The sequence below is a fragment of the Emys orbicularis genome, chromosome 1 (assembly GCF_028017835.1).
Source record: "Emys orbicularis isolate rEmyOrb1 chromosome 1, rEmyOrb1.hap1, whole genome shotgun sequence".
NCBI classification, from domain to species: Eukaryota; Metazoa; Chordata; order Testudines; family Emydidae; genus Emys; species Emys orbicularis.
Window position 1 is genome coordinate 63,874,445 of NC_088683.1, and position 27,681 is coordinate 63,902,125.

Sequence of the window (27,681 nt, forward strand, 5' to 3'; positions counted from 1 at the left end):
TTAGTACACCTCTACCCCGATATAAAGCTGTCCTCGGGAGCCAAAAAACCTTACCACGTTATAGGTGAAACCGTGTTATATCGAACTTGCTTTGATCCCGCCGGCGTGCGCAGCCCCGCCCCCCTGGAGCACTGCTTTACCGCGTTATATCCAAATCCAAGTTATATCAGGTCGCATTATATCGGGGTAGAGGTGTACTAAGAGCATATTTTTGGATGACATAACTGTAAATAAAAATCAATTTTTCAAATAGAACCTTCTATTTTTTTCTATAACAGATAAACATGCAACAGCATAACACAAGAATATATGTGGCTTATGCTGCAATCAGAACCCCAAAGTAGAATTTTAGCATTGTATAACTGGGCTGTAAAACAGTTAATTAAATACTAATAATAGTTTTCACTTCTATAGCGCTTTCAATCTGAGTATCTCAAACTGAAGACAAAGGTGGCAAAGTGTATTTTGCTTTTTTGCACATGGGAACACTGGGGGGAAAGCGTCTCATAGAGGTACTGAGAGGTCTCACACTGACCTATCCATGGTCACACAGCAAACCAATGGGATCAGAACTTGTTTCCTAATGCCTAATCTCTTGCTCTAACCTATAAACAACATTATAATTACAGGAAAAATATATAACATGGGGTTGAGGACATCTATTATTCTAAAGGGGGGAAAAAAGTTTCAAAACCAGTTGAGAGTCACTTAGTATGCTTATTAACTCCTTTTTAAAATAAATTGATTTTACTGTTATTTTTGGTTTTAATGGGACAAGACTAAGTCCATAACTTCAGCTGAAAGCATGGAAGCAGGACCGTGCCCCAGATTATCCCCAATAAAAATCCTGAATTTGCTGGACTTAATCACAGCCTATTTTCTTCAAATATAGATGGCATCACAATTTTGAAAGGAAGTTTCAATGGGAAGTTTGAAAGGGCTGTAACAAACTACATGAGCTAGAGGCAGACAAAAATAAAAATGGAGTCCTTACCTGTGATTTTAGCTTCTCTGTGTGTGTACCTGCTGGTCTGTCAGTGTGGTATGATGTGTTTTCTGCCTTTGCCCCAAGCTTCAGAGGCAAAGATTCCTTTTGTGATTTCCCCCCCAACTTGTTTGCCAGCTTCCCCGGCTGGCATTTTGAGGTAGTGCACTCATATTTGGCTCCTGGGAATACTGCCATAGCTGAGGGAATACGAGAACTAGAGAACAAGTTAGAAAACAACAGAGAAATTTCCAGGCAGAAATTTAAAAAAACCCCAAGTATCAACTTGAAATGCTTTGATAGTTTTCCTCTGTCTTTCCTTCCAGAGCTCCACTTGCATATGGAAAAAAGAGCTCCCCATGCTAGAAGAGAAATTTCAGACTCAGTCAAGACTAGTGGGTTCTGACAGAGTGGCAGATACTCATTTAAAGAAAATAAAATTACATTAAATGAAGCTAATTTCACCTTTCTCTTGCATGGGTATCCATCACTCTAATATTGATAGGAAGCAGCAAAAGGTAGCAGAATACGAAGGTGAACAGAAAAAAAAATATCATCCTGTCCCTGCCCTTCAGGTCCTTATGGAAGAGAAAAGGAAGATGGAAGAACTTTGCACCGGAAAACTGTATCAGACCACGTAGCTGATCCACGATGTAGAGATGGGATTGGCATTATTCCACACACATACCACAAATACAAATTTCTCCATATTCCCTCATGTTCCTCTTAGTTGGAGGCTTCCTAGAAAATTCCATCCCTCCCGTAACTCTGAACCAAGGTCTATGAGATGTAATATGGCTCTGGTTCCAAGCAGGTTCCAAGTCTCAGAGAATGAAAAGTTCAGTGTGTGTGCGCATGTGTAAGCACGCACTAAGGGGCCCTGGTAAATGAGAATGTGAAAGACCAGCAGGATCCTCAGTTGGTTTACACACAATGGATGTCTGAGCAAGTAGAGTTGTTAAGATTACTGTTGCTTATTCCTGCCTGATATTCCTAGCCATCTCAGCCATTTGAGGGGAGTGAGGAAAAAAACATGTCAGTATTGCCCATGTAAAAAAAAAAAAGATAACATATCCACCCTCCATGTTTAAGGATGTGAGTGGCAGACAGAAAATCTCACTGTCTTCCTGTCATGTTTTGTTACTGCTTCCTACATGGATGGTCTTAGGTTTTGGTAGTTAAATATCACATTCTTTACAACTTAACTCCCGGAAATAGAGGCTGTGATGTCATTCCTGGACCATTTGTCCTAAATAATGTGGGAGCCCATCTGAGAGCCCCACCCTGACAAGTTGCCATCTCATTGATCAGGGACTGGTCAGAGAAATACTCTTACGTAGGTGTTGAGGGGATATCCACGAGGGAAGTGACAATTGTAGTGCAAAAGGAAGAGTGAGCAGATGATCTGACTTCTGTTCTCATAATTCAATCATCAATGAGAAAATTCTGCAGAAGGAGAGATGGCCTGGTCTCTACAGAGGACACCATCATACCCAGTAATGAAAGGCACTGGTGAGCTGACTTCTGTTGTTCGTCACACATTTTGATAAGATTTTCAATCTTGTGGGCATACGGGCCAGTCTAAGGTTTGTCCAGAAGAAGTGAATGAGTTCCAGAAACTGAATTAAGGAGTTCTTCTTGTAACTGACTATGAATCTGTGGTTCTTGAGAATCTGGATAATCTTGCTGGCTGGTACAAAAAGCAGCTACCTCTTATGATTGCACTCTGACCCTAGGATGATCCAAATAATAGTAAATATGGATGCCTTCCTGACTGAGACAAGCTAATCAACATAACCATATTTTCTAAAGTCTTGACGAGAGGAGAAGCGGCCAAAATGCACTGCCTGAAACTAGATGTTGTCATCTAATTGCAAAGGGCAGGTAGCATCGGTGATGTACACAGATATGACAATAGGCCTATTTGAAATCAACAAAACAAAGAAAATCTGGAGAGGCAACTTCTTTAGTGATGGTGTTCAACCAGAATTGGGGTTTGCAAACTACTAGGTTCATTCTTGAGAAGTCACAGGCTGGGGGGAAAAAACACCTCCTGTTCTCTTTTTGCACTGTGAAAGATCTTGACTAGAAACCAAAAAATGTCTTGAATACCGGCATAGTAACGATGGCCTCTAAGGTGATAAGTTTTGCTGCATTGTCCAGAGATGCGTGTCATTTTGTATCTGAAGAAGTGGGTTTTTTACCCATGAAAGCTTATGCCCAAATAAATCTGTTAGTCTTTAAGGTGCCACCGGACTCCTCGTTGTTTTTGTGGATACACACTAACACGGCTACCCCGATACTTGTCATTTTGTGAGGCCCTGGGGAAGAGGAGATGACAGGACAAAGAAAGGAGTGGAATCTTGAAATTCTCTGAGGAGTCCTACTGCAACTATTTCAAGAGCCCATCTAGCTGAAGTAGTATTGGCTCAAGGTCAAATAAGTTCTTCCATCTTCCTCTTACAGGGATGAACTCCTGAGCCAACAGGCTTCATTCATAGAGGAAAAGCAGCATGTGAGGGCCCTCTCTGGTTGTGGTTTGGAAAATATTTTCTGGCATTGATGGAGCAAGAGTGACAAAAAGAAAAATGGTTTTGAATGGCTGAAACTTAAAAGTTGTGGTACAAGGATTTACCACTCACTCTGGAGTCTCTTGAAAAGGGTTGATTTGGGGTGATCTTGTTCAGGTCTGAAGAATCCTTAATCATTTTCTCGAACAATTCTCTCAAAAGTTTCACCCCATTGAAGAGTGTCTTGATAACATTGGTCCTGGAGGTCACATATATCCCTACAAACCTGAGACACTCATTCTGTTGCCTTGAGGAGTTAGAGGATGGAGCTGGCAAAGAACCGGGTAGTGTCACAGGCTGCATAGAACAGAAAACTCAGGATGAGTTAAGTAGCTCTTACCTTTATCTATAATCTTCCTTTAGAAGATCTCTTTCTCTGTGGGTGTAGTGGGGTGTGAATGATGGATAAGGCTGTGCAAGCTGAGACTACAAGATGCTTATATTGCAATGCAGGAGGATTCAAAGCCCATTTTAGAGAGCTCAAACTTCCTTTTGAGTTCTAGTTCCATCCACAGGAGTTGAGCCTTCCCTATGATGAAACCAGTCTTGACTGAGGTGGAAGGAGGAGTCATCAACCTTGGGAACCAAAACAGATTTGGTGGTCTTACGCAATTGAACTTGGTATCATTTTTGGGTGACACTGATGATGGACCTCTTCTCTTCCAGGTTGGCCTATTCAAAGTCCACTATCTCTTCCATCAATTCTGATACATAAAAGGCACTGTATCCTGCTTTTTTTGCTTCATCCTGAAGGGGTCTTGGACTGAAGGGAGTTGCATGGCGGGGTTAATTATTTTTAATGAACAAGATCCACCAACTCATCTTGTTTGTCCTGCAAGAAAAGGCACCTGAATCATCAGATTCAGATTGGTCCAAGTCAGAGCAGGAGAGTTCTCCTCCTTCTGGACTCAGGGGAACTGACTAACTCCTCTGAGTATGACACAGGCTGAGATTTTCTTTTCTTAGTAACTATTATCTGTTTCCTGGGGAGAAGTCTAACAGAAATGAGGGAGGATGGTACTCTTGAGGTTTTCTGCAAATAGTGCTAGAGGATAGAGAGCAGTCTGGTGAGAACTATAGGACTCAGGACCATGGGAAGTCAGGTATCTTGGACATATGGGGCCGAATTCTCCACTTCATTATATCAGTATTACACTGATATCATTTCAGTTAAATAGGCATAAAACTGATGTAACACCAATGCTGAATGATGGAAAGCAGAGTTTGGGTCTACTGTACAAGCTAGGAACACTACCTGGATAGTAGGGGCAAAAAACGCCTAATGCTTTATAAGTCCCAACACTTCAAGCATTTTCTTCCCCTCCAACTGACCCGATCTTGGCTCCTGGCTGACATTTCACTACTGGGCAACTCAAGCGGTAGGAGAAGCTGACAGTGAGATCCTAAAGAGCCAGTTCCTTCACTGTAAAAGGCTACCAAACATCACAAAGGGTCTGCCTAGCATTGCTGCAACAAGTGGAGAGAGGCTGCAACAAGTGGAGAGAGGCTGCAAGTATGTGGAGCTGAGACCTCTTTAGCTTAGCACTAAACCCATACTATAGGGAAGTGCTGGAGGAAAACCAGTAGTGTATGGAAATCCCTGGCTTTCCATTAATGCTTCAGTGAATGAACCAAAACCCTATCTGGACCCAGCCTTCAGGAAGCATCTCTGTTTTTCACCATGGAAGCAGAAGATTGCTCTGCAAACATGAGCATGGTATTTCAAACATGCCAGTGAGGGGAGCTGATAAGCAACTGGAAAAAAAAATCACAAGAGGAATCTTGTGGGACAAAGGCAGAAAACCCTTCTGTACTGGGCTAAAGAACTGGTGCATCACCATGTGGAAGCCAGAAACGTTTGACAAAATGACCTAACTAATGACCTATAATTCAAATACCATTTGATATTTTTTCTGCACAAACATTCTCCTTTGTTTTCAGAGTAAGTCTGGCAATTTTCAAGCTACACAGATGCTAAAATAGGCCTGTATAATGGTTGCAACCTTAACGGAGGAGAGGCTTCCCCCTCTCCAAAATGTATTTAAATATGATACTGTGATATGTATTGTTACTAATAATATAATATTGCTTTAAATGTGATTGGGCCATAATTCACAAAGGATTTAACCTCTTAAGGTTTCTGTAAAAAGCAACAGAGGGTCCTGTGGCACCTTTAAGACTAACAGAAGTAGTATCTCTGCTCACACAAAAGTGAATTAAGGCACCTCAAAAAAAAGTTTGAAGGAGAGTAGCCAAAGGGACATGTCCCAGAACAAGCAGCTGGGGACAAAAATCAAACAAGACAGAGCAACCAGCTCCCAAACAGCCACTCACAAAAAATAACTACAGTCTGTGTTCAGAAGCCCTCTTCTTTCAAGGGTTATGTTGACAGGTTCCTCATCTTCAAAAAGCATTTAATGCTGTTCTATCTCCTCACCAGTCCTCTCAGTAACCTCAGCACCTATGGGAACTTTGAAATCCATTTGAAATTGGTAATCTGCATTTGTGAGGACTTTTTAGAACATTTCTATAGTGGTCTTTACTTCTCAAACAAGCTTTCCTGCCCTTTGTGGAAATCTGGCTAAGGCTACACTACAGTAACTCCCCACTTAACGTCCTCTCGCTTAACGTTGTTTCAATCTTACGTCCCTGCTCCATTACAGAACATTCTAGTTTAATGTTATGCAATGCGCCGCTATAACATTGTTTGGCCGCCTGCTTTGTCCACGGCTGGCAGCCCCCCTAAACGCTCCCCCCCCCACCTCCCGCCTGTCAGTGGACCCTGTGGAGCAGCGCCTCCCCCTGCTCCCCCCACCTCCTGCCCGCGGCAATCAGCTGTCTTGCGGCTTTCAGGAGGCTGGGGGGAGGAGCAAGGACGCGGCACACAGCCTCCCCCCTCCCTCCTGAATGCCGCAAGCCAGCTGATTGCCGCAGGCAAGAGGCCGGGGGAGCAGAGGGAAGGCGCTGATCCTCAGGGTCCGCTCGTGGGTGGGAGGCGCTGGTGGGGGGCGGGGGGGTAGGGGAGCTTATAGGGGGCTGCCAGCCTGTTTAATACCTATATTAAATTGCTTGTTTAAAATTGTTTAAAAGGTATATAATACCTTTTGTCTGGCAAAAAAAAATTTCCCTGTCACCTATCCCCCCATTTACATTAATTCTTATGGGGCAATTGGATTCGCTTAACATCGTTTCGCTTAAAGTTGCATTTTTCAGGAACATAACTACAACGTTAAGTGAGGAGTTACTGTATTTCACAGCTTGACATTAGAAATGTCCACAGGGTCCAACATTGAGATTTGGTGTGTGCAGCTCTGACATTCAAACTTACTTGTATTTAGAAACAGATATCTATGTGCCTGATCTAGGGTTGTCAACTATCTGTTTGCAGGAAACCAAACACCCTTGCCCCGCCCCTACCCCACCCCTGCCCTGAGGCCCCATCTCTGCCCTGTCCCTTCTCCGAGGCCCTGCCCCCCCGCTCACTACATCCCCCATCCCTCCATCGCTCACTCTTCCCCACTCTCACTCACTCGCTCATTTTCATCGGGCTGGGACAGGGGGTTGGGGTGAGGGTGAGGGTGAGGGCTCCAGCTGGGGATACGGGCTCTGGGTGGGGCTAGAGATTAGGGGTTTGGGTGCAGGTGGCGCCTCTCATCTGGGAGTTGGAGCCAGGGGGTTTGGAGTGTGGGAGGGGGCTCTAGGCTGGGGTAGGGGATTGGAATGCAGGAGGGGTGAGGGCATTGGCTGGGGATATGGGCTCCGGGGTGGGGCCAGAAATGAGGGGTTCAAGGTGTAGGAGGGGATTCCAGGCTGGGGCAGAGGGTTGGGGTGTGGGAGGGGGCTCCAGGAGGCAGTTTGAGTGCAGGAGAGGGCTCAGGCCTGGAGCAGGGGGTTGGGGCATGGGAGGAGTCCAGGGTGCGGGCTCCGGCCGGGCAGCATTTACCTCAGGCAGCTCCCAGGAAGCAGCTGGCATCTCCCTCTGGCTCCTAGGCAGAGGCACAGACAGGTGGCTCTGCCACTGCCCCTGCCTGCAGGCACTGCCCCCGCAGCTCCCATTGGCCACGGTTCCCAGCCAATGGGAGCTGCAGAGCTGGCACTCAGGACATGGGCAGCGCGCGGAGCCTCTGTGGCCACCCCTACTCCTATGAGCCATAGGGAGATGCCAGCTGCTTCCTGGGATCCGCACAGAGCCGGGCAGGCACCCTGCCTTCTCCACTGCAGGCGGCCAACCAGACTTTTAACGGCCCGGTCAGCTATGCTGACTGGAGCTCCCAGGGTCCCTTTTCAACCGGGTGTTCTGGTTGAAAACCGGATGCCTTGCAACCCTAACCTGATCCAAAGCACATTGAAGTCCCTGGGAATTGTTCCATTGATTTCACTGGACTGAAGATCAGACCCTATGTACTTGTTCCACCTAAAGATCAAGTACATGTCTAAAGTGACCTAAATTGCATCTACAAATAAATGAGGTACAAAACACGTGTGAAAAGGAAGTTAAGGCCAGGTTGGAAATCAGGCTCCGTATGTGCAATGTGGCTAAACTAATGTAGCCAATGGAACCTTACATTTTGCATTTCTGTAGTTTTTGGTATTCAGTTGTATCAACAAAGGGTTTTGCATTTAGTTACGTACATGATTTAGATTCTAGATGCTGCACATTTAAGTAATGAAGATGGGCTGCCTATGGACTCAGTCCTGCTGAAAGAAGTGCAGAGCCAAAGTGCTAGTGCAAATGCTCAGTCCACACTCTGTAATGAAGTGTGCATCTCTGCATGCCCTCAAGCCAGACAATTCCAAAAAACACCATACAAGCAAGTATTAAGACAAACAAAGAACAAAAACCAACAGAACCAATTAGATAAGAATATAGATTGAAACAAGCAACCCCACTGCCTGCTTCCCCTTTATCTTGTCCTACCTGTGTCTGTGATTATCGCTTGTCTTGCTTTGGCTAAACTTATATTGTAAGCTCTGTGGGGCAATTATGTTTTTTCTAGGCTTTGTATACAATTGGTGCTATATAAATAGATAAATAACAACCAGCTCTAGGCCCAAATTGGCCTGAAATAAATTAAGTATTGTAAGTAAGGGGGAAGTGGATACACCCAGTGCATAGTAACTTAAATACAATCCATTACATCAGGGATCGGCAACCTTTGGCACGCAGCCCATCAGGGAATTCCGCTGGCGGGCCGGGATGGTTTGTTTACCTGCAGAGGCTGCAGGTTCGGCCGATTGCAGCTCCCACTGGCCACGGTTCACCGTTCCAGGCCAATGGGGGTTGCAGGAAGCAGTGGCCAGCACATCCCTCGGCCCACGCTGCTTCCCGCAGCCCCCATTGGCCTGGAACAACAAACCGCGGCCAGTGGGAGCTGCAGTCGGCCGAACCTGCAGCCTCTGCAGGTAAACAAACCATCCCGGCCCACCGGCGGATTTCCCTTACGGGCTATGTGCCAAAGGTTGCCTGCATTACATGCAACGATGTGCACAGAATCTATTTTTAGGGTTTTCAGTTACTTCGCTAGCCAGTGAAGACTGGTGGCTCCACAGTAGGGGCTGTACTTGAATAAAATGAGAGTAGAGGTAGGCAATGTGTGTAAGAAAACAGTATCTCTTGCAGCCAACTTCCTAGTGCTTCCTGTTGTATGATGGGCTGAGTTTTCTTTGGCACAAAGAAAGTGTTATAGCAGATCAATCCAACATTCTGTCACTGACAGTGGCTAGTACCAGAATCTAACCTGCACACAGGGAACATTCCACCCTATCTCCATTACTGGCTGGTTTACAACATGAGATTTATATATTTTTCATGAAATACATTTAATGTTGAAAAACAGTACCTGGTGTATACTGCAATTTTAACGATGAGATACTGGGGTGCTGGGAGCAGCTCTGTTAAGCATGTTCTCAGGTGACAAAAAAGAAATTCTTTTAAAAAAATTGATTGCCCATAGGCTCTGAAAGAAACTCTCTGACAATAATACTATAATAAAGAGTAATCACTCTTTTCTGTGTCTAATATTTTGCTACAGTATATGCACATAATTGTGTTATGATCATATCCTTTCTATGAACCACAAAATATTGCTAGACACTGAAGATATGTGTACTGTTTCTATAATCAGAAAGGGAAGATTTTAGGTAGGAGCGCTGCAGTGAAGCAGAGAGAGAGTGTAGCTTTAGGGATAACACTGTTTTCTTTTTTCTAATAAAGCCCCTTGTTCAGTTTTAGAAGAAAGCAATTTCTAAAATTATTTTACATGACAGACAACAGTGTCATTTTTAGGCTCTATTGGCTTACAATGTCAGTAGTTGGACATATTTCACATTTAACAATGGCAACAGCAAAAGGCAAAGAAAATCAGTGTGAAATATGTGTCCCCATATTAACCGCAGCTACCCCATTAGTATGTAGTCTATCAGTTAAACTGCAGTATACAGTATATACCATTTTTCAAGATCAAATCCATTTAATCACAAATATTGTGGGTTCTAGCTAGAACCCACCATAAAATTTGGAAGAAGGAAGAGGAGGGGGGAAAAGAAGGGATAGTCTAGCAGGAGGGCAATGCTTTTTTTCAACCTTAGCAGCAGCACAAACAGCAATACTTGTTCTGTTTTTTTTTTCCCCTCAGCTGCTGCCTAAAGTGCCTATGCATCTGTTGTGATTCAGGAAGACAAATCATCAGCTAACATAGCCGCTTCACTGTCACTAACATCAGGCTTGGTTTCAAGATAAATTTCCTTTTCTTACCAGATCTGGGGACTCATTCTCAACTCTCTCACACTGCTTCTTTTTATTCATTATCATTCTTCCCTTCCAGGATCTAAGGATAGTAGAGGGGGCGATAGCAGCAAAAAAGGAGGTTGTGACTGTGGCAGTAATAGCTGTGGAAATATTAATGCTACTTCCTGATGCTTAACATCTTGCTAATTATCACCCTGGCTCTGGCTTTCATTTTTTAGGATGCTTGAGAAGTTTGTGGCAAGGCATCTTTGGCAATAACTGGAGTCCTCAGATTTCATGGACACCACTCAGTGTGGTATTAGACCAGATTTTGGTACCGACATAGCTCTGGTCTCATTATTTGATTATCATCCCCTAATACTGGACAAAGTCAAGGTACCCAACTAATTCTTCTAGATCTATCTGCTGATTTGAATTAATTGATTACAATGTGGATAAGGCTTTGGACCCTGCCAGTAACAGGGGAAGTAGTACTAGAGTAGCTCCATTCTTTTATCTCCAAGAGGACCCAAAGAGAAGTGTTGGGTGATTGTTTTTCTGCCTCAAAGGTTCCCTGGTGTGAAGTGCCATGAGAGTCAGCCAAGTCACTTTTCCTGTTCTAATCACTAGGGGAAAGAGAGATGCTTTCAGCTGCAGTGATATCCAAATGCATCTGTTTTTCATTAGATCTGGATAGGTGTGTTTTTCAGCTTGCCCATTAGTAGTTAAGATTGGGGAGTGGAGGAAAGATTTTGGCTGAAGCTCAATCCACATCAAACACAGAAAGTACTAACTGGCAGGGATAAACATCCATAGGAGATGGTGGAGCTCTTAGAGGTCTTTGTAACAGATAGTGTTTGCTCTACGGTTGTTAGTAAAGTATACAATCTCAGGGACCTGTAGATCCCCAGCTGACTTCATCATGAAGCAGCAGTGGGCAAAGGTGCTTTTTTCCATCTAGCTCTGGCTAAGAGTCTGTAACTTTCCTTTTGAATGAGGACCTCACCAGAGTTCTCTCTGTCCTGTCTCCTCAATATTAGATTATTATTATGTCTTTTACCTAAGGCTCCACACATCAAAGAGCAAAGAATACGTTTGTCCACTCACCTGGTAGAGCTTCTCTCAAGAGACATATGGCAATATATGTGCCATAATATGCATGGGCTTCCAACTATTTTCCAGATGCAATTTAAGATTGTGGTTTTGACCTATAAGCTCTATGACTATTTGGGTCCTTGCTACTTATAAACAGCCTCTCTCCATGCAGTGTGGTTCGCCCAAGTCGCTTTAAATTAAGGTTTAAGTGGAAGTGGCTGACAGCAGAGAGGTGCCCTAGATCCTGAAACCAACTTCCTCCACCAATTGAACAGACCGCAAACCTACCAAACTACAGGGCCAACTGCAGGATTCAACTATTCTCGGAGGTGTTACACGAGGGGTTAGGAAAATCATGGAGCTTCCTTTTTTGATGGAGGAGTCTGTTCCTTTAATTGCCAACATTGCGTCCACATTTAAAGTCATCTAGCTGATGTATTTTTTATTCCATGTGCTAAAAGAGTTTGTGATCAGCTTATTTCATAAATTAAAATACAAATAAAATTAATGCGGCCCCTAGCAGCTACTGTAATGAATTTAGAAACATTTCAGCATCTGTATGTGAGAGAGAGAGGGAGACAGAGCTAAAAATATCAGCGCCATTGAATACACAGCAACTAAAGTGTGTTTATTTAGTTTAGTAGGTTGGTCCTGTTGACCACCCTTTGGCTTTATGCATAGCCAGTTGGTGAGATTGGACACCATGTCTTTTTTTCTTCCACAAACATGCTGTTTGATTTTTTTTTCTTCTAAACTTTGGATGCCATGAAGCAAAATTAGATTACATGGAAAATTATGAATATCTGACTTCAGGCTCTCTCTAATATTGTTTTGGAATGTAGATAAACACACTCAATATGGATTTCTCTCCCCCCCTGTAATACTTCTATTTCTTTATGTCCCTGCAATATTTATGATTTTTACAGTAGTCGATTTCTGATATTGGTTTGGAATATAGTTACGTAGTAATATTTTCAATATTGATTTCTCTCTGACCTGAAGTATGTTTTCCCCACACATTATTCAAGAATACTAGCCCAATTTTAAGAGTGCTAAGCACTCATAGTTCCCACTGCAAGATAAGATATGGGCACTCAGCCCTTCTGAAAATTGGACCATGCATTTACAAAAGTTTGCACCTAATATACATGCATTTCTACATATATAAAAATATTGCTTCATTTACATATTTTATTAAGAGAATAATACACGACTGTACTTTATTGCTCATTTCTCTGATTTGATGATTTTCTAAGAACGAGTGAGCATTTCCTGTTATGCAATGTCAGATTTCAGATGCTTTTCCTTCAATAAAATGATTTACATATACAAATATGCCTTGTCAATAGTGGTTTGAACTCTGGGGTCTCTGTTTTTAGTCATTTTGCAAATTAAATAAGCCTAATTATATGTCAGCATTGTGATTATCTTCAACAGGTGTGAATCAAGGTATACCAGCGGAGAATATGGCCTTAACAAAAGAATTTAGATACTTTTCAAATTTAAAACAACATAATTTCACACCTACAAGTCACTTTCAAAATGACGTACAGTGGCTGGAAGTTACTGTTGGATGGTATTCTTGGAATTTTGCTCTGGAAGATAGGATTAAAATTCAAAATGATCTGGACAAACTGCAGAAATGGTCTGAAGTAAATAGAATGAAATTCAATAAGGACAAATGCAAAGTATTCCACTTAGGAAGGAACAATCAGTTGCACACATACAAAATGGGAAATGACTGCCTAGGAAGGAGTATGGCGGAAAGAGATCTGGGGGTCATAGTGGATCACCAGCTAAATATGAGTCAGCAGTGTAACACTGTTGCAAAAAAAGTGAACATCATTCTGGGATGTATTAGCAGGAGTGTTGTAAGCAAGACACGAGAAGTACGGTAATTCTTCAGCTCTACTTCACGCTGATTAGGCCTCAACTGGAGTATTGTGTCCAGTTTTGGGTGCCACATTTCAGGAAGGATGTGGACAAATTGGAGAAAGTCCAGAGAAGAGCAACAAAAATGATTAAAGGTCTAGAAAACATGACCTATGAGGGAAGATTGAAAAAATTGGGTTTGTTTAGTCTGGAAAAGAGAAGACTGAGAGGGGACATGATAATAGTTTTCAAGTACATAAAAGGTTATTACAAGGAGGAGGGAGAAGAATTGTTCTTGTTAACCTCTGAGGATAGGACAAGAAGCAATAGGCTTAAATTGCAGCAAAGGAGGTTTAGACATTAGGAAAAACTTCCTGTCAGGGTGGTTAAGCACTGGAATAAATTGCCTAGGGAGGTTATGGAATCTCCATCATTGGAGATTTTTAAGAGCAGGTTAGACCAACACCTAGGAATGGTCTGCCATGACTGCAGGGGACTGGACAAGATGACCTCTCGAGGTCTCTTCTAGTTCTATGATTCTATGTGACTATTTTGAATTTCTTCCCAATCTTCACCTATTTTTATATGCTGAAAAAATGCACACATCAAAAAGCCACAGCACAGTGCAAATGCATAATTTGCACCCAGATAGAGTTCTGGAACATCCTATAGTACAAAGGTTCTGCGACAGCCCATTAATATATGAGTTCAGAAGTCAAATCCCCCTGAAGTTCTGGGTGTTCAGATCCATGGTTTTAATTTTGACCCAGATCTAATAAAAATATCTTCAGATGTGCACAAGAATGAAGATAAGGCACTTGCATCTCATTCTCTGTGCAACTGTGCATCAGCATGCATCTGTACACTCATATTTCCCTTTTTAAAATTAGGTATATCTTTGCAAGATAATGAAAATTTATTGATAACCTTAATTTGTCAGGGACATCTTCTTGGTAGTAGAAACCATCCTTAGCAATGCAGTTCCTTAGAAAAATACCTTATGGTACCAACTCCTACTCTTTTCAGTTTCAAGTTGTTTATGGCAGAATGGAAACACTTTGATCTCACTTATTGTTCAATAACTTTTTACTCACTTTTAGCCAAATGGAATAGGTCACAATAATTGGATGAAACAAAAGAGGAATTTAATTATATACACTCAGAGCAAAATCTAAGGAAGAAGGAAAGAAATGGAGTGGGAGGGAAATCCAAATACTACTTATGAAATAAAATAAGGAACAACATGATACATCAGAAAACACAAGAAATAATAGTGAATACAAACGTGTCCTTAATACTTTCTGAGTGATAGAGGAAACAAACTCAAACATAATTATACCATATTAAGTGAGCCTCAGGCTAACAATGACTCTTCTAGTAGTCCTACCCCTGTGCTCACATATTTGATGAGGTTGTCCCCTGTCAAAGTCTCTGTAAGTCTGATGAACACTAGAAGTCCCCTGGTCCTTCTTAGAAGCTCTCTCTTTTTTGAACTCCAAGCACTCAAAATCAATTCAAAGACACCTCTCTCCAACTGTAAGACAACAATCTTGCCTCTCGCTGATTTTCTTTGTCATATTAAATTCCTAACTAAAACTAGTCAAAGTTTTTTTCAGCTAAAGCTTTTGTCTTGGAAAATGGGGTTTCATTGAAAATGAAAAATTTCCACCAAAAAAAATTATTCAAATACATGTTTTGGTTTTCTGACTAGAGAGGAAATTCTCTCACACTCATTTTTTCAAACCTCTCTCCCCTTCCCGCACCCCCCACTGGGGGTGCGGGGAAGCTTTTTTAAGTGTTGAAAGGTGAAGGGAAGTGTTGCTTTCCTTGTTTTATTTTTTCTTCCTTTCCAGTGGAAAAAAATTTAAAAGTTGAGAAAAAGGAAGGGGAGACAAGAAATTATAAACAAAATATTTCAAAATGAAATGCAAATGTTTATTGTTTTGAAAAAAATATATTTCTTTTTTGTCAACAAATAGGAAAAAAGTGAAAACAAATAAAATGAAAACTTCATGTAAAAAAAATGTCAACTATCTGTACCTTAACACAATCCTAGAACTGCATCCTGGACCCTATGTCGTCTCTGGAAAATCTCTGAGCTATCTTTATTTCATAGGCTTAATAATCTATTTCTAAACACCCTGTCCAGTTCCAGTGCATTGCCTAGGCAGGCATACACTACAATATCTCTGCCTAAAAATAAATCATTATTTTAGCCAGAATAGCAATTTTCTCCTCAGACCTCTCTAAATACAGAGGCAGAAATTCTACCCTTCCAAATATAAACTCCAACAGAGTAAAAAATGTTAATCAGAGGTAAGTTCAGACCCCTAAACTCTTCCTCTCCACATTTACTGCTTCTCTCTGATTAATCCTTATTAACCCATTAGCCCTCTCATCTGTTAGCCGTACCCTGACATTGTAGGGACTGTGATTCCATTACAACATGATTCCATAATGCCTATTTCTGTATACTTAGTGTAAATAATATCTACCTGAATATCCTTAAGATTTGAATTCTAAGTACCAGAATATTCATGCTATTCCTAATTCATTATTCATGCATATTCTTCTTAAATATCTGCATCTCTGAACATACAACACTTCAACCAGGTCACATTTTAGAAAAATCAATTAGTCTTCTCCCATTATTCACCTGCATCCTTTCCCTAGTGACAAATACCACAACCATCTGTGTTACCAGAATTGGGCAAAAAAAAACCACCTCCTCCAGAGGCTGCCTCCATTCCCTAACATAATACTCCATTACTGACATCCTGGGGTCTGGAAATCCAGGTGCTGTTTTGAAATCAAATACCTTTGTGGAAGAGGGTTGCTTTGCAAGTGTTTATGAAGCTACAATCTAACTACGATTTTCACATGTATTATTGAAGAGGAAAATTTGACCCAGTGTTTAGAGGTGAATTGAGACCTAATGCATTATATTGCTTTTAGCAAGGCTTTCACAGAAGTTGCTGTGTGTTTAAATCACACAAACTTGCTAGCTCCCTTTGGCTCCCGCTGCTTTTACATTATACATGACCATCACATATGGGCTACTTCATTTGACAATAATAAAAGCTTATTATACTTGTTCTCTTAATACTGATTCTTTGCCGTCTGTATTATTTTTCTCTGAATATGGAGTTTACTGGTTCAAACACTTCAGAATTTTTCCTTTCACTTAGAACCTTTTACTATAGACAAGAGCTACATACACACTGCAGCCTCCATACATTAGGGATGAGTACTCACTTTTGATAACAGGGTAATTTCTTAAGACAAAGAAGACATTCAGCCTCCTAATAGCAGCATAGGTATTCCAGGGCTTCTCAAAATCAAGGCTACTGAAGATTCAGGAGGGATAGCTCAGTGGTTTGAGCATTGGCCTCCTAAACCCAGGGTTGTGAGCTCAATCCTCGAGGGGGCCATTTAGGGATTTAGTTGGGGATTGGTCCTGCTTTGAGCAGGGGGTTGGACTAGATGACCTCCTGAGGTCCCTTCCAACCCTGTGATATTCTATGTATATAGAGAGGCAGGATTAATCCTTCAGAGCCCAGATAGCCAATTGTTAGTTGCAAACTTGAAATAAAGTGTGGGATTTCCCTCAGAAAAGCTCTGCAGAAGGGGAGGGGGGTCTGGCTGAGCCACTGGTGGTGAGGCAGGTAAAACTGGAGGGAACTTCAAGAGGCAGGAAATCCCCTGCTGCCACAGACTAACAGGTCTGGTTCTGCCCCCAAATTGAAATGAGGCTGAAGCATCCATTGCAATGGACCTGTAGGTCTTAGCATGATGATGAATAGAGCCTGGGACCTCTGGAGTGGTTTAAAAGTGTCTGGGGAGCGGGAGAATATGATCCAGCCACCTATTACTTATTGTTTGTTAAGTGCTAACAATGAGCTTATATTACTAAAAATATTGCGAAAATGACATAATTGTACAAATAACAACAACATTTATACCCTAACCCTGTAGTAGTTGGACAATATAGTGCATGGTACTTTACAAATATATAAGGAGGAAAATCCCTGCCCAGAAATCTTATCTAATTTAGACAATTCACATGTAAATAGAGCAAAACAACATGGTAGGAGGGTAGGGGGAAGAAGCCAAATGCCAAAAGAAGAGGAGAGAGGGACATGAACTAGTCACATTTTCCCCCAATTTCTTTTCCATTTGCAGTTAGTTACTGTTGTTAAATCATCTTCCTCTAACTGGATTTATCTCAGACACATACACAACATACATAATACTTATCTAGAGTGAGTATGTATATACATGTGTCTGAGATATACACCTTACATATATACATACACACACATTTAGCTGGGGGCAGTACTCAAGCAGAGATTAGTGTTTTGAAAAAGGATTTAAGAAGGAAGAATGGAATAACATACACTAATGAAGTACCTTTCATCCAAAGAATGTCAAAGTGCTTTTACAAACTCAGACATACAGACACCATTCAGCCACCTCTGGGATAGACAGGAGATAGCCAGTCGATACATAGGACACTACAGTACAGTGAAGGGAGGGGAAATATTTTGTTCTGTGTCACAGGCTCAAAGAGACACATACACAAAGTAAAGTTCATTGTAGCCAGTTATGAATCAATCCTGCAAACAATTATTCATGTGACTAACTTTAACCATTGCTACTCACATAAGATTTACTTGTGTGTGCGTTTGCAGGCTGGATCCTTAATTTGCCTCACAGGAATGAAAACTTGAATTGAATATGCAGGGATTTGAAGTTGTGGTTTCTGGAAGTCTGAGCGTATAATGCTTAGTATTATCTAGGTAATTTGTTATTCTTTTGCTTGTGTTCGCAATTAGAAAGCACAGGTTTACTTTGTTTTCAAAGAATCATGTAAAACAAAATGTTAGATGGATTCCTACTAATGCAATTTTGAACAAATAACATAATAAGTGTCAAATGGGAAAGGGAACATATTGCACCACTGTCCAAATTTTGTAGTAATTCTCAGTCTTACAAGACATAAATAACCAGAAGATTATTCTGTAATGACACAGTAAATGCTTACCATATTCAACAGTTTCTGTGTAGAGATATGATAATTCCAAGCAATTGACAAAAGTGCATTTATTTTATACCTTGTAAATCAATAGGATTTGGAACATTGCAAGGAGATTAGCAGGGTGTGCTGGCTTTTTTTTGCAACCAGCCATAGAGGGACAAACAGATCAAATAAAATATAAATTATTAGTATTAGCAGCTGAAAGGGGGTTTATTCTCTTCTCTGCAATGCCCAGACCTGAAAATGACAGGAACAGTGCACACTATGATCAATCAACTGCAAAGTATGCTGATGGAAGTGTACAGAGTCAGGAAACCCAACCTCAATAAAACTGCCTACCCACAGCTCATTACTCTTCTAGGCTCTTTTCTTTTGAGTGTTTACTTAGGGCCTGTGTGTTAGTTTTCTGTTGGTAACAAGTGATGCTGGTGTACTTATTCACTACACCGATACTGACTGTATAAGGAGTAGCTGTATTCGCTACTCCTTATACATTCCATGGGTGGCGTACCCGAGACCACTTATCCACTGACACTTTAAAAACTCTTGCACCCCAATCTGGGTCTGTGCTGGTTATGTGATATGTATGTATCTCTTCACCCTTGCAACCAATACCTGTAATCCCTCATAACTCAAGCCTGACCCCAGATGTACAGTACCTTCCCTCTTAACTTGTGTATACTTAATTTTAAACATTAACTTTAATAAAAATTTTATACCTACCCTAGTTGTTTTCACTTTATTCCCAGAGGAACAGCTCCATCCTTTCCGATCTGGAAGAACTTTACATTCCTCCCCTTCAAGACATGGTTGCATGTGGCACCACCATTTCTGTTCCACTATTGAAGCTATGAGAGGGGGAAACATACACATTTACATGTTCAGTAAATGGCCACTTTACATCCCCTATTATATGGCAGCATCAATTTTATTCTCCACAAAATTTTTAGAAAAAAGTATATTGACCAACAACTACACTGCAAGTCAGAATCTTCCTAAATAAATAAGACTCTATTTGTCAAGGGCACTGTGTATGAATTTGGCACCAGCATCTCTTCTTAATTATTATTGTTATTACTATTTTTTTTTTACATTTGTTACATCTGTTTAAATTTATCTTGCTTCAAGAACAAATTTCACAGCAATCCTTTTCAATCACCAATTCTTCTTTCCTGGTCAGATGTCTAAGTTTTTGGCATAATCTCTTCTTTTGAGTTAATATATTGTGTTTGAAGTTCTGTACATTCAAGGTAAGATTAAATGTATGACCTGAAGATGACATACATACAGCTTCTATGACAGCAAACACAGAAAAAATAATTTGTGTAAAGGGTGAAACAGCCTTGTCCTTTTTCAGAGAAAGAGTTGTGCAAAATGAGCCAATATTTTCCCAAATAAAACCTATTTTATGCCAGTTTTGTTTGCAGTATTAAGATTGCACTATGGATAGCAAAAACAACATTGGTCTAAAAAGCCTAAAAACGAGCAAACTATGCTCTGCTTGTTTGTTTTTCCTTGCTTTGTGGCAAAGTAACAGATAAATAAAGTATGAGACTGCAGCATATGAAAATAATATGCTGATGTAACTTATGCATAAACACTTTTAATTAAATTAACTTGATAACACTAAGAGCATTCTATTATTTAGATCACATTTTGATTCTCAAGAGGTCTGTTTCACTGTCATCTAATGATAGTGTTTCCATAAAGCAATAGCAAATAATACATTTTTCTTATCCTCCTCTCCCATTCATCTTGGAGACACCCTTCAAACCTCAGAATCCTTTCTAACACTTTTAAACACTGCTCGGTTTAAAAGAAAGATTCCTAGTTTTGACACTAAGCATTACAAAACCCACTAGCAAAAATACAAGAAAATGAAGTAAGAGAAGTCATCGCACCATCAACACAAGAAGGAGCTGCTCGGGTGGTACCTGCTACCTGCCCAGGAAAGCAGGAGCACTTGACTGTCTGTGACCTTTCTTCTATCTTGTTCTTATTACAACATCTGTGGAGAGCCACCACCTCACAGGTTCCAGTTTTAACATGGTGAGCTGTGCAAACAAAAAGAAGAAGGTGATGATGGTGATAACATTGCTCGGTAGCATGGTACAGCATTTGTTTTTATTAGAAATATGTTACATTTAGCTCTATAAAGGGATCTGCAATACACACAATTAAAATTCCAATAACACCAACTCTGTAGTGCAAAGCTGATTTCTTTTCTAAACATAGCATAACTGTCTCGGACAGAAAATGCTTGGTGAAATAAGAACAATTGAGAAGAATGCACATTGCACCATGTCAGTGGAACAAAATGTAGAGGCACTGAAAAAGCATCATAGAAAATATATATATTTTCAGAATAGCATAGACACCTGCAACTCTGTATAAACCTAATATAATATACAGGCGAGCCCCTTTGCGCGGTCGGCAAAAACAAAAACAAAACAACAACAAAAGAGAAAAAGAGAAAAATAACCATTTAAATACTGTACCTGTAGTGCGGGCGATTCCGCCCGCCATTACACTCAATGTAATTTTGACTATACGCGATTTTCACTTTATGCGCTGACAGCGGCACGTAACCCCAGCGTAAGATAAGACTCGCCTGTATTTTCTTAGGGTGACACTCCGAAAAGAAAGTGCTTCAACATTAAAATAGCAGCATGAATATATATTTTGGAATGCATACATTATAAATGTAAGATGACCACATGTCCCCAGACAGATCCAGTTTTTTATATGATGTCCCAGGATCTTCCTTTAAGTCACCTGAAATGTCCTGGTTTTTCTTTGTTTGTTTTTTTCATTTCGCTAGTCAACTGGTACAGCTCCATTAAGAAGATGTGGCAGGATTTGGGAATCCTATGCACGGAATATGATCCCCCATCATGTCATGGAGCTCTCTGCTTCGTAGTGCAAAGCAGGGTTGGGGGGCAGTGGATCAATGACTACTCGGACACACTATCCATTCTCTCTTGTTTCAGGATCAGCTAACCAGTCACAGGAATTACTTCAGCCCTGAGGCTACAGCAGTCCCAGGAGAAGATCTGCCTAGGGGAAAGGTTAACTATTTAAGGTATAGTAACTAATTATTGTATCATTTTCATTTCATCAAAGCTTGCTGAGACTGCAAGCTGAACCAGTGGCTGCTAGAAATTGTAGGGCAGATCACAGACAGATCGTAAAACTACTGCTAAAGTACCAGAGAGTCAGTCTATACACAGGACTTATATTGTACCCAAATGAGATTGTGAGATGTTACCTTGAGGAGACTGCTAGAAAATATTACCTAAAACTTCCTTTCCTCAGGTCTACACTGTCTCAGCCTTGGATAGCTCTATTTGAATCACATGGAGGGGGCACTGGAGAGGTAGCAAGTGCAAAATATTTTATGAAATTTTATCAAGAATGCAGACTCTGTCATCCCCTTCCTACCCAAATTCCAAAAGTTGGTATGTTGGCAGGAGGTGACCTGAATTGGCAAACAAATACAAAACTTGGGGCGCTAATGGGAGACTTGCCATGTAGGACTGGGCCCTTTTACAAGCAGCTTTGACTTTGCTTTTTCTTCGAATGCTACAGTGTATGGGGAATCTATAACCGTTCTAAAGCACACTGCCCTCTCTGGCCAGCAGCCTATATTCTTAAAACTAGACTATGAATTTAAACTTCCACCCTTAACTTGGGGCCATTGCCAGGCCACAGTAACCCAAGATGAGCACTAAAGAGATTGTACTACCCATAAAGACAAAGCAGAGACTACCCATAAAGACAAAGCAGATGCTCATGGTGGAAAGAAGCGGAAGCAGGGCCATAACCAGACCTCTTCTTTGACCCCTTTTCAGAGTCTTTCTTCCTGAAAGAACAGGGAGCAGGAACAAGCAAATTCCTCCCCTCCCAAGAGTGCAAGGACAGCTATTGTAAACTGTGCAACCACTTGATTGCCACCCTTGTCCATGCACAGCCATAGAGGGGTAGCCCACAATCTGGCTCTTAGTTACGAAAATGGAAGCTACTGCTTAGAACATTATATTCAAGCAATCACATGTTTTTCATTAGAACCAAGCCAGTCAAACAGCTTGTGATCATTGTAATCACTCTCTACACATTTCAGTTTTAGCATCACATTGTACAGTGTCAGGTTGTACAGTGTTACAGCTGAAATGATATAACACAATGTGACTGATCAAACCAAGGTCATGCAGATTATGAAAGGTGACATATCAGGTGAGAAATTCAAAAGAGGTTCCACCTTTTGAAAAATCGAACTTAAGTAGAGGGATGGGGGGAGGGATAGCTCAGTGGTTTGAGCATTGGCCTGCTAAACCCAGGGTTGTGAGTTCAATCCTTGAGGGGGCCATTTAGGGATCTGGGACAAAAATCTGTATGGGGATTGGTCCTGCTTTGAGCAGGGGGTTGGACTAGATGACCTCCTGAGGTCCCTTCCAACCCTGATATTCTGTGATTCTGTGAAATGTTTTTCTGTTTTAAAAGCTTTAACTATTGCTAATAAAATTGAGAAAGAGGGATGCTGCTCATGCTATCTACCTGAACTTTTCTAGGAAGTTAGTGGGGCATGTTATCCCAATACCCATGAGATTTTTAAAGCAGATATTTTTAGGCCCATTGGTACAAAGTAACCACCGTGAAAATTATTTTACATGGGTTAACATTGCATGTTAACACGTTGACTCAAAGAATTACATACATTTTTCTCAACTAATCTTTTATATGTTTTATAGCGAATAGAGAATTTTGTGTATACAGTAAAATAAATTACTTATACACTATATTTCTTATATATAATATGTAGCATGAACATAGAATAGACACACATACCTGTTCTGAAAAGTTACATTCATTTTTATTATAATGGGCAATTATGCATTTCAAACCCACACACACTAACACAAATTCATTTAACTGAGTTGACATGAGATTCATATAACAAACCTGACACTGAAGCTATAAAAGAAAGTAAATTGAGTGTCAGGTTGTGAATTTGTTCCTGCTTATTTTTCTCTCGATTAGATTTCAGTCCTTATTTGTATTCTGATTTGTCTCATTGATTCTGAAATTTTGTTTGCCTCTATGCTCTCCTATTTAACAGTTTTACACAGCTTGACTGGCTCTCTAGAGATTCCATATTACACCTTCTAAGCGGAAATAAAACATCACCTACATGCACCAATAGTCATCTGAAATGCAAGCTAGTTAGTGGATTTAGGTTGTTGTATAATGCTTTGAGGAAAAAAATAACTGCTGAAACAAAAACTTTTCAAGACAGCTAATTTTTTACTTTGTAGTCATTAGAGAGAAAATGGAGCATTTTCCAAGGCTTTTATGCCAAAGTAATCTAAATGAAATGATCATTTACGTTTGTGAATGGCAAAGAAAAGCATTTCAAAAGTTGCTGTGATATGTGAAGACTAGATTAGAGCAAAAAATAACCAAATGCCAATTATAGCATTTCAGAGACTGTTTAGTAAAACTGTTTCCATTTTTGGAGGTAGAAAAATAAAACCTTCCAGAAAAGGCTACTCTGTCTCTTCAACATATTAAAAATCTAGGGCAACTATCCTCTAGTTTCTATTTACCATCTAAAGTATACCGTGAATGTTCCTAGAGAGGAAATGTGGGAATTTCAGTTCCTTGTGCTATCAAATAATTAAGTTCCAGTGCAGTAAGTACAATATCTGTCACATTCATGTGAAACGAAAGCCTCTATACAGTAGATAAAGGATTTCCCTCAACCTAATACAAATTAACCTCATTAAACCGTTGAACCATTCCAAACTGAGATAGTAGTTTATGAGAGTCACATTTTTGGTTTGTTTCTTCTTCAAAGTGCTTTACAGAAAGTATTTGTGAAACAATGTCCTTATTGGAATTCTACAGAAATTCATTATTCAAAAATACACCTTATGAACTCAATCCTGCAACGTTTACTAAAATGAGTAATCCTTATTCACATGTAGGGTGACCAGATGTTCCGATTTTATAGGGACAGTCCTGATTTTTGGGACTTTTTCTTATATAGAAGCCTATTACCGCCCACCCCCATCCTGATTTTTCACACTTGCTATCTGGTCACCCTATTCACATGTCTAGTTCTATTAAAATCAGTGGGACTACACATGTGAGTAAGGTTTGCTGAATCAGGCCCGAAAGTATTTGTGTACATACAACAAAGTGCTATTAATAATTACACATAATAGTTCCAGAAGATATTATGTAACCTTAGAGTGCATTTAGAAAAGAGAAATAATCATGTCATTACCCTGTAATGGCATGAGCTGTAATTAATCTGCCACTTTATGGTAGTTTTCATGGAGTTAAATAGTCTGCAGTTATCATATAAAGGAGTATTTACACAATATTTGTACCCTGAAATTTAATGTGTTACCAGTTATGCTAATGAAGAAATTAAGGCTAGGTAGTTATCTCTTAATATGTATAATATTAAAGAATGCTTTTAAATTCAACAAGAAAAGCTCTCTAATCTTTATATGCTATAGATTCCAGCTTATACATAAAAGCCAGTTATTTAGTTTAAAAATATATTTATTCCCAAGCATTAGACTCTACCCTCAGATTAATATGATTTCAATGGGATTCGCACACATGCATCTGGTAGCAAAATTTGTTTAGCTTTTGGGGGTTTTTTGATGCATGAGATTAGTACTTTGCTTTAACAGACATGAATATATTATATGCAAGTCACTAAAATTATGCATGAGGGTGGGGCTCAGGTGAACTCCACTCTTCAATATTCTTTTTATTATTTTGTACTACAGTAGTATCTAAAGATCCCAATGAAGTCTGGGCCCCATTCTGTTACATGCTGTACAAACACAGAGTAATAGACCTTAAAATCTTAAACCCACATCTGGCAAAGAATTATATGCATGCTTAACTTAATCAGGAGCGGCGCCAGGGGTTTTGGCGCCCTAGGCGGGGGTCCTTCCGCACTCCCGGTCTTCGGGGCACTTCGGCGGCGGGTCCCGGAGCGAGTGAAGGACCCGCCGCAGAATTGCCGCCGAAGACCCGGAGCGCGGAAGGACCCCCCGCCGCTGAATTGCCGCCAATGGCAGCAAAATGCCGCCCCCCCCAAATCCTAGCACCCTAGGCGACCGCCTAGGTCACCTAAATGGAAGCGCCGGCCCTGAACTTAATGCACTGTGAGTCTTATTGAGGTGTATATGTTTTTGCAGGATCATTGCAGAATCAGACCCTTAGCTGAAACAAGAAGCAACAAATGGGTGACACAAACAAAGGGAGAGGGAAGGGTAAAAGCTTTGTTTTTCCATTAAGTTTAATTCCAGTGATATCTGAAGTAGAGTCTGCTAGTATGGGCCTCCCAGTCTTCTCTGGCCTAATGGACAAGACATCTTATACAAAATAAATGCAGTGGTTCTGTCCTTCAAACCTTTACTCGTGTGAGCAGTCTTTATTCATGCAAATATTCCTTATCCACAGGAGTCGTTACAGTAAGGACTAAAATGGGACAACTGTGAAAGCAGTCCCATACTAAATTCAGCTGGTTACCAATCTGCCACATTCTTGCATGGGTTACAATGAGTGATTATTCAAAATTCTGCCCTGATAATGTCTAAAGAAGTCTGACTTTTTACTGATAGAAGAAAAAATAAAACAAAATTAGTAGTTTGACTATAACTCTTCCAGTTCTAGCCCTAAATCAGCATATTATTAAATGACCAGAAAAAGCACCGGTGTTTTTTACATGGAGAATGTTTGCATTGTTCATGCTGATTGACATGGAAAGCAAATGTAGGTTATCTTGCCTCTACACTTCAGCAATTTCAATATGTCATGTCAGTCTCGCTGTGTCACTCTAGATGGGAAGGATATGAATACCTCTGCAAAATTAGGGGGGAAAGTCCTGGTTGCATAGTTTTTAAAAGCTATATTAACAAATGCTAGTAGCTGGAAGAGTATACTGTAAAATGAAATATAAATCTGTGGCTGAGACAGGCTTTCCAACTTAGCTTCTTCTGTTGAAGGCCAAATAAAGATTTGCAAAAAAGAAAAATACAGAATATTTATTTTATGTGGTTAATTTCAACATCTTTGTGTTATGTTTACCCAATAGTAGCAAAGGCGAATTTTGTGTTGGATTAATGAAAACTGTATAAGCAATGGTTTACTTACATTAAAGTCAGCTTCAATGAGGATAACCCATTAAGGGCCTGATCCAAAGCCTACTGAAATCAATGGAAAGTCTCTCATTGATGTCACTGTGTTTTGGATCAGGCCCCTAAGGACAGAGTTAGCCAATTATATTGCTATGAAAAACCGTGGAGCTTAGATTACCACTGGGACAGTCTCTCACAACTGCACATACCAGGGACATTAGATGATTTCAGTGTCTAGGAGAGATGACTGCAAAAACCGGGCCATATTCAGCCTTAGTTTATGTTTTATACCCATGTGAGGCAACCTTGGGATTCCCATGTCCTCAGTGAGGCATATTGTGGTAGCGCTGTGTCTCAGGACAGGCAACTGTTACAGTACTCATGCTGCATCATTTTCCAGATGTCACAAGGAGTAGCACAATGGAATCTGCCATATAACAAATAATTTCATCCTGCCCTTTGCACCCTTCCATACTACTACTTAAACAGCTCTTTAGATATGTTTCCCACAGATGTGTTATTCACTCTATAGACTAGAATCCCTCCTTCAGAGGCCTTCATTTATATCATATACTGGAATTCAGCATACCCAGGTAATTCATAGCTACAATATATGTGTATGAAAATGTACATGTATATTTCTCCTGTGAAGTAACCTTTTTCCACCTTTTCAGAGTCTAGTATCTTGATCATTTATTTTCAAAGTATCTAGAATATACCTTGTGCCAAGTCATAGTAGCCTTGCATGGAAATGCCAGAAGACAGAGAGGGACCGGGGAGCCCATCCCACCCCTGGTAATCACACAGGGGGCAACCACAAATTGGAGGGCTGCTCACTTATGAACATAATGAGGGAGGCTAGTAAGGTTTTGTGTCTGGTGGAGAGGATCATGGACATAGTCCCATTCTTCCATGCACTATTTTGTGACTGTGGGGTAGTGTTCACAGAGTGCAGCATTCATCTGAGGAATGGGTGAAGTATCTCCCCTTGGCAAGTGTAGGGAGAATACCAGTGATGGGAAGGAAGCATATGGGGGTATGGCAGGACTGCACTGCACTTTGGTAAGCCCTGGCCAGTGTCGTGGCTGCTAGGGGTTCATTTCGAGCTGGCATAACTGAGGCAGCTCTAAGTTAGACTGGAGGGGGGCAAGATGGCCCTTGGGCAGTCCCAGTATTGGGGGAGAAGATGGTATAAAGATGCCAAACAGTCATCTCGACTTTTCCCTCTTCCT

General features: G+C 40.7%; 1 protein-coding gene across 2 annotated transcripts in view; it reads right to left on the minus strand.

Annotated features, from left to right (window-relative positions):
• Positions 1 to 9,413: 9,413 nt before the first annotated feature.
• The window catches only part of TAFA2 (TAFA chemokine like family member 2), a 54,309-nt gene continuing 36,041 nt past the window's right edge, over positions 9,414 to 27,681 (minus strand). The window contains exons 2-4 of one of the 2 annotated variants that reach the window (XM_065423593.1): positions 20,189 to 20,341; positions 19,011 to 19,135; positions 9,414 to 9,461 (exon numbers count right to left, since the gene is read on the minus strand). In XM_065423593.1, coding sequence (XP_065279665.1) covers positions 9,414 to 9,461; positions 19,011 to 19,135; positions 20,189 to 20,341 — 326 coding nt within the window. Of the gene's footprint in view, positions 9,462 to 17,959; positions 18,020 to 19,010; positions 19,136 to 20,188; positions 20,342 to 27,681 lie in introns of those variants that run through there. The other variant, XM_065423592.1, reaches the window with a different exon arrangement.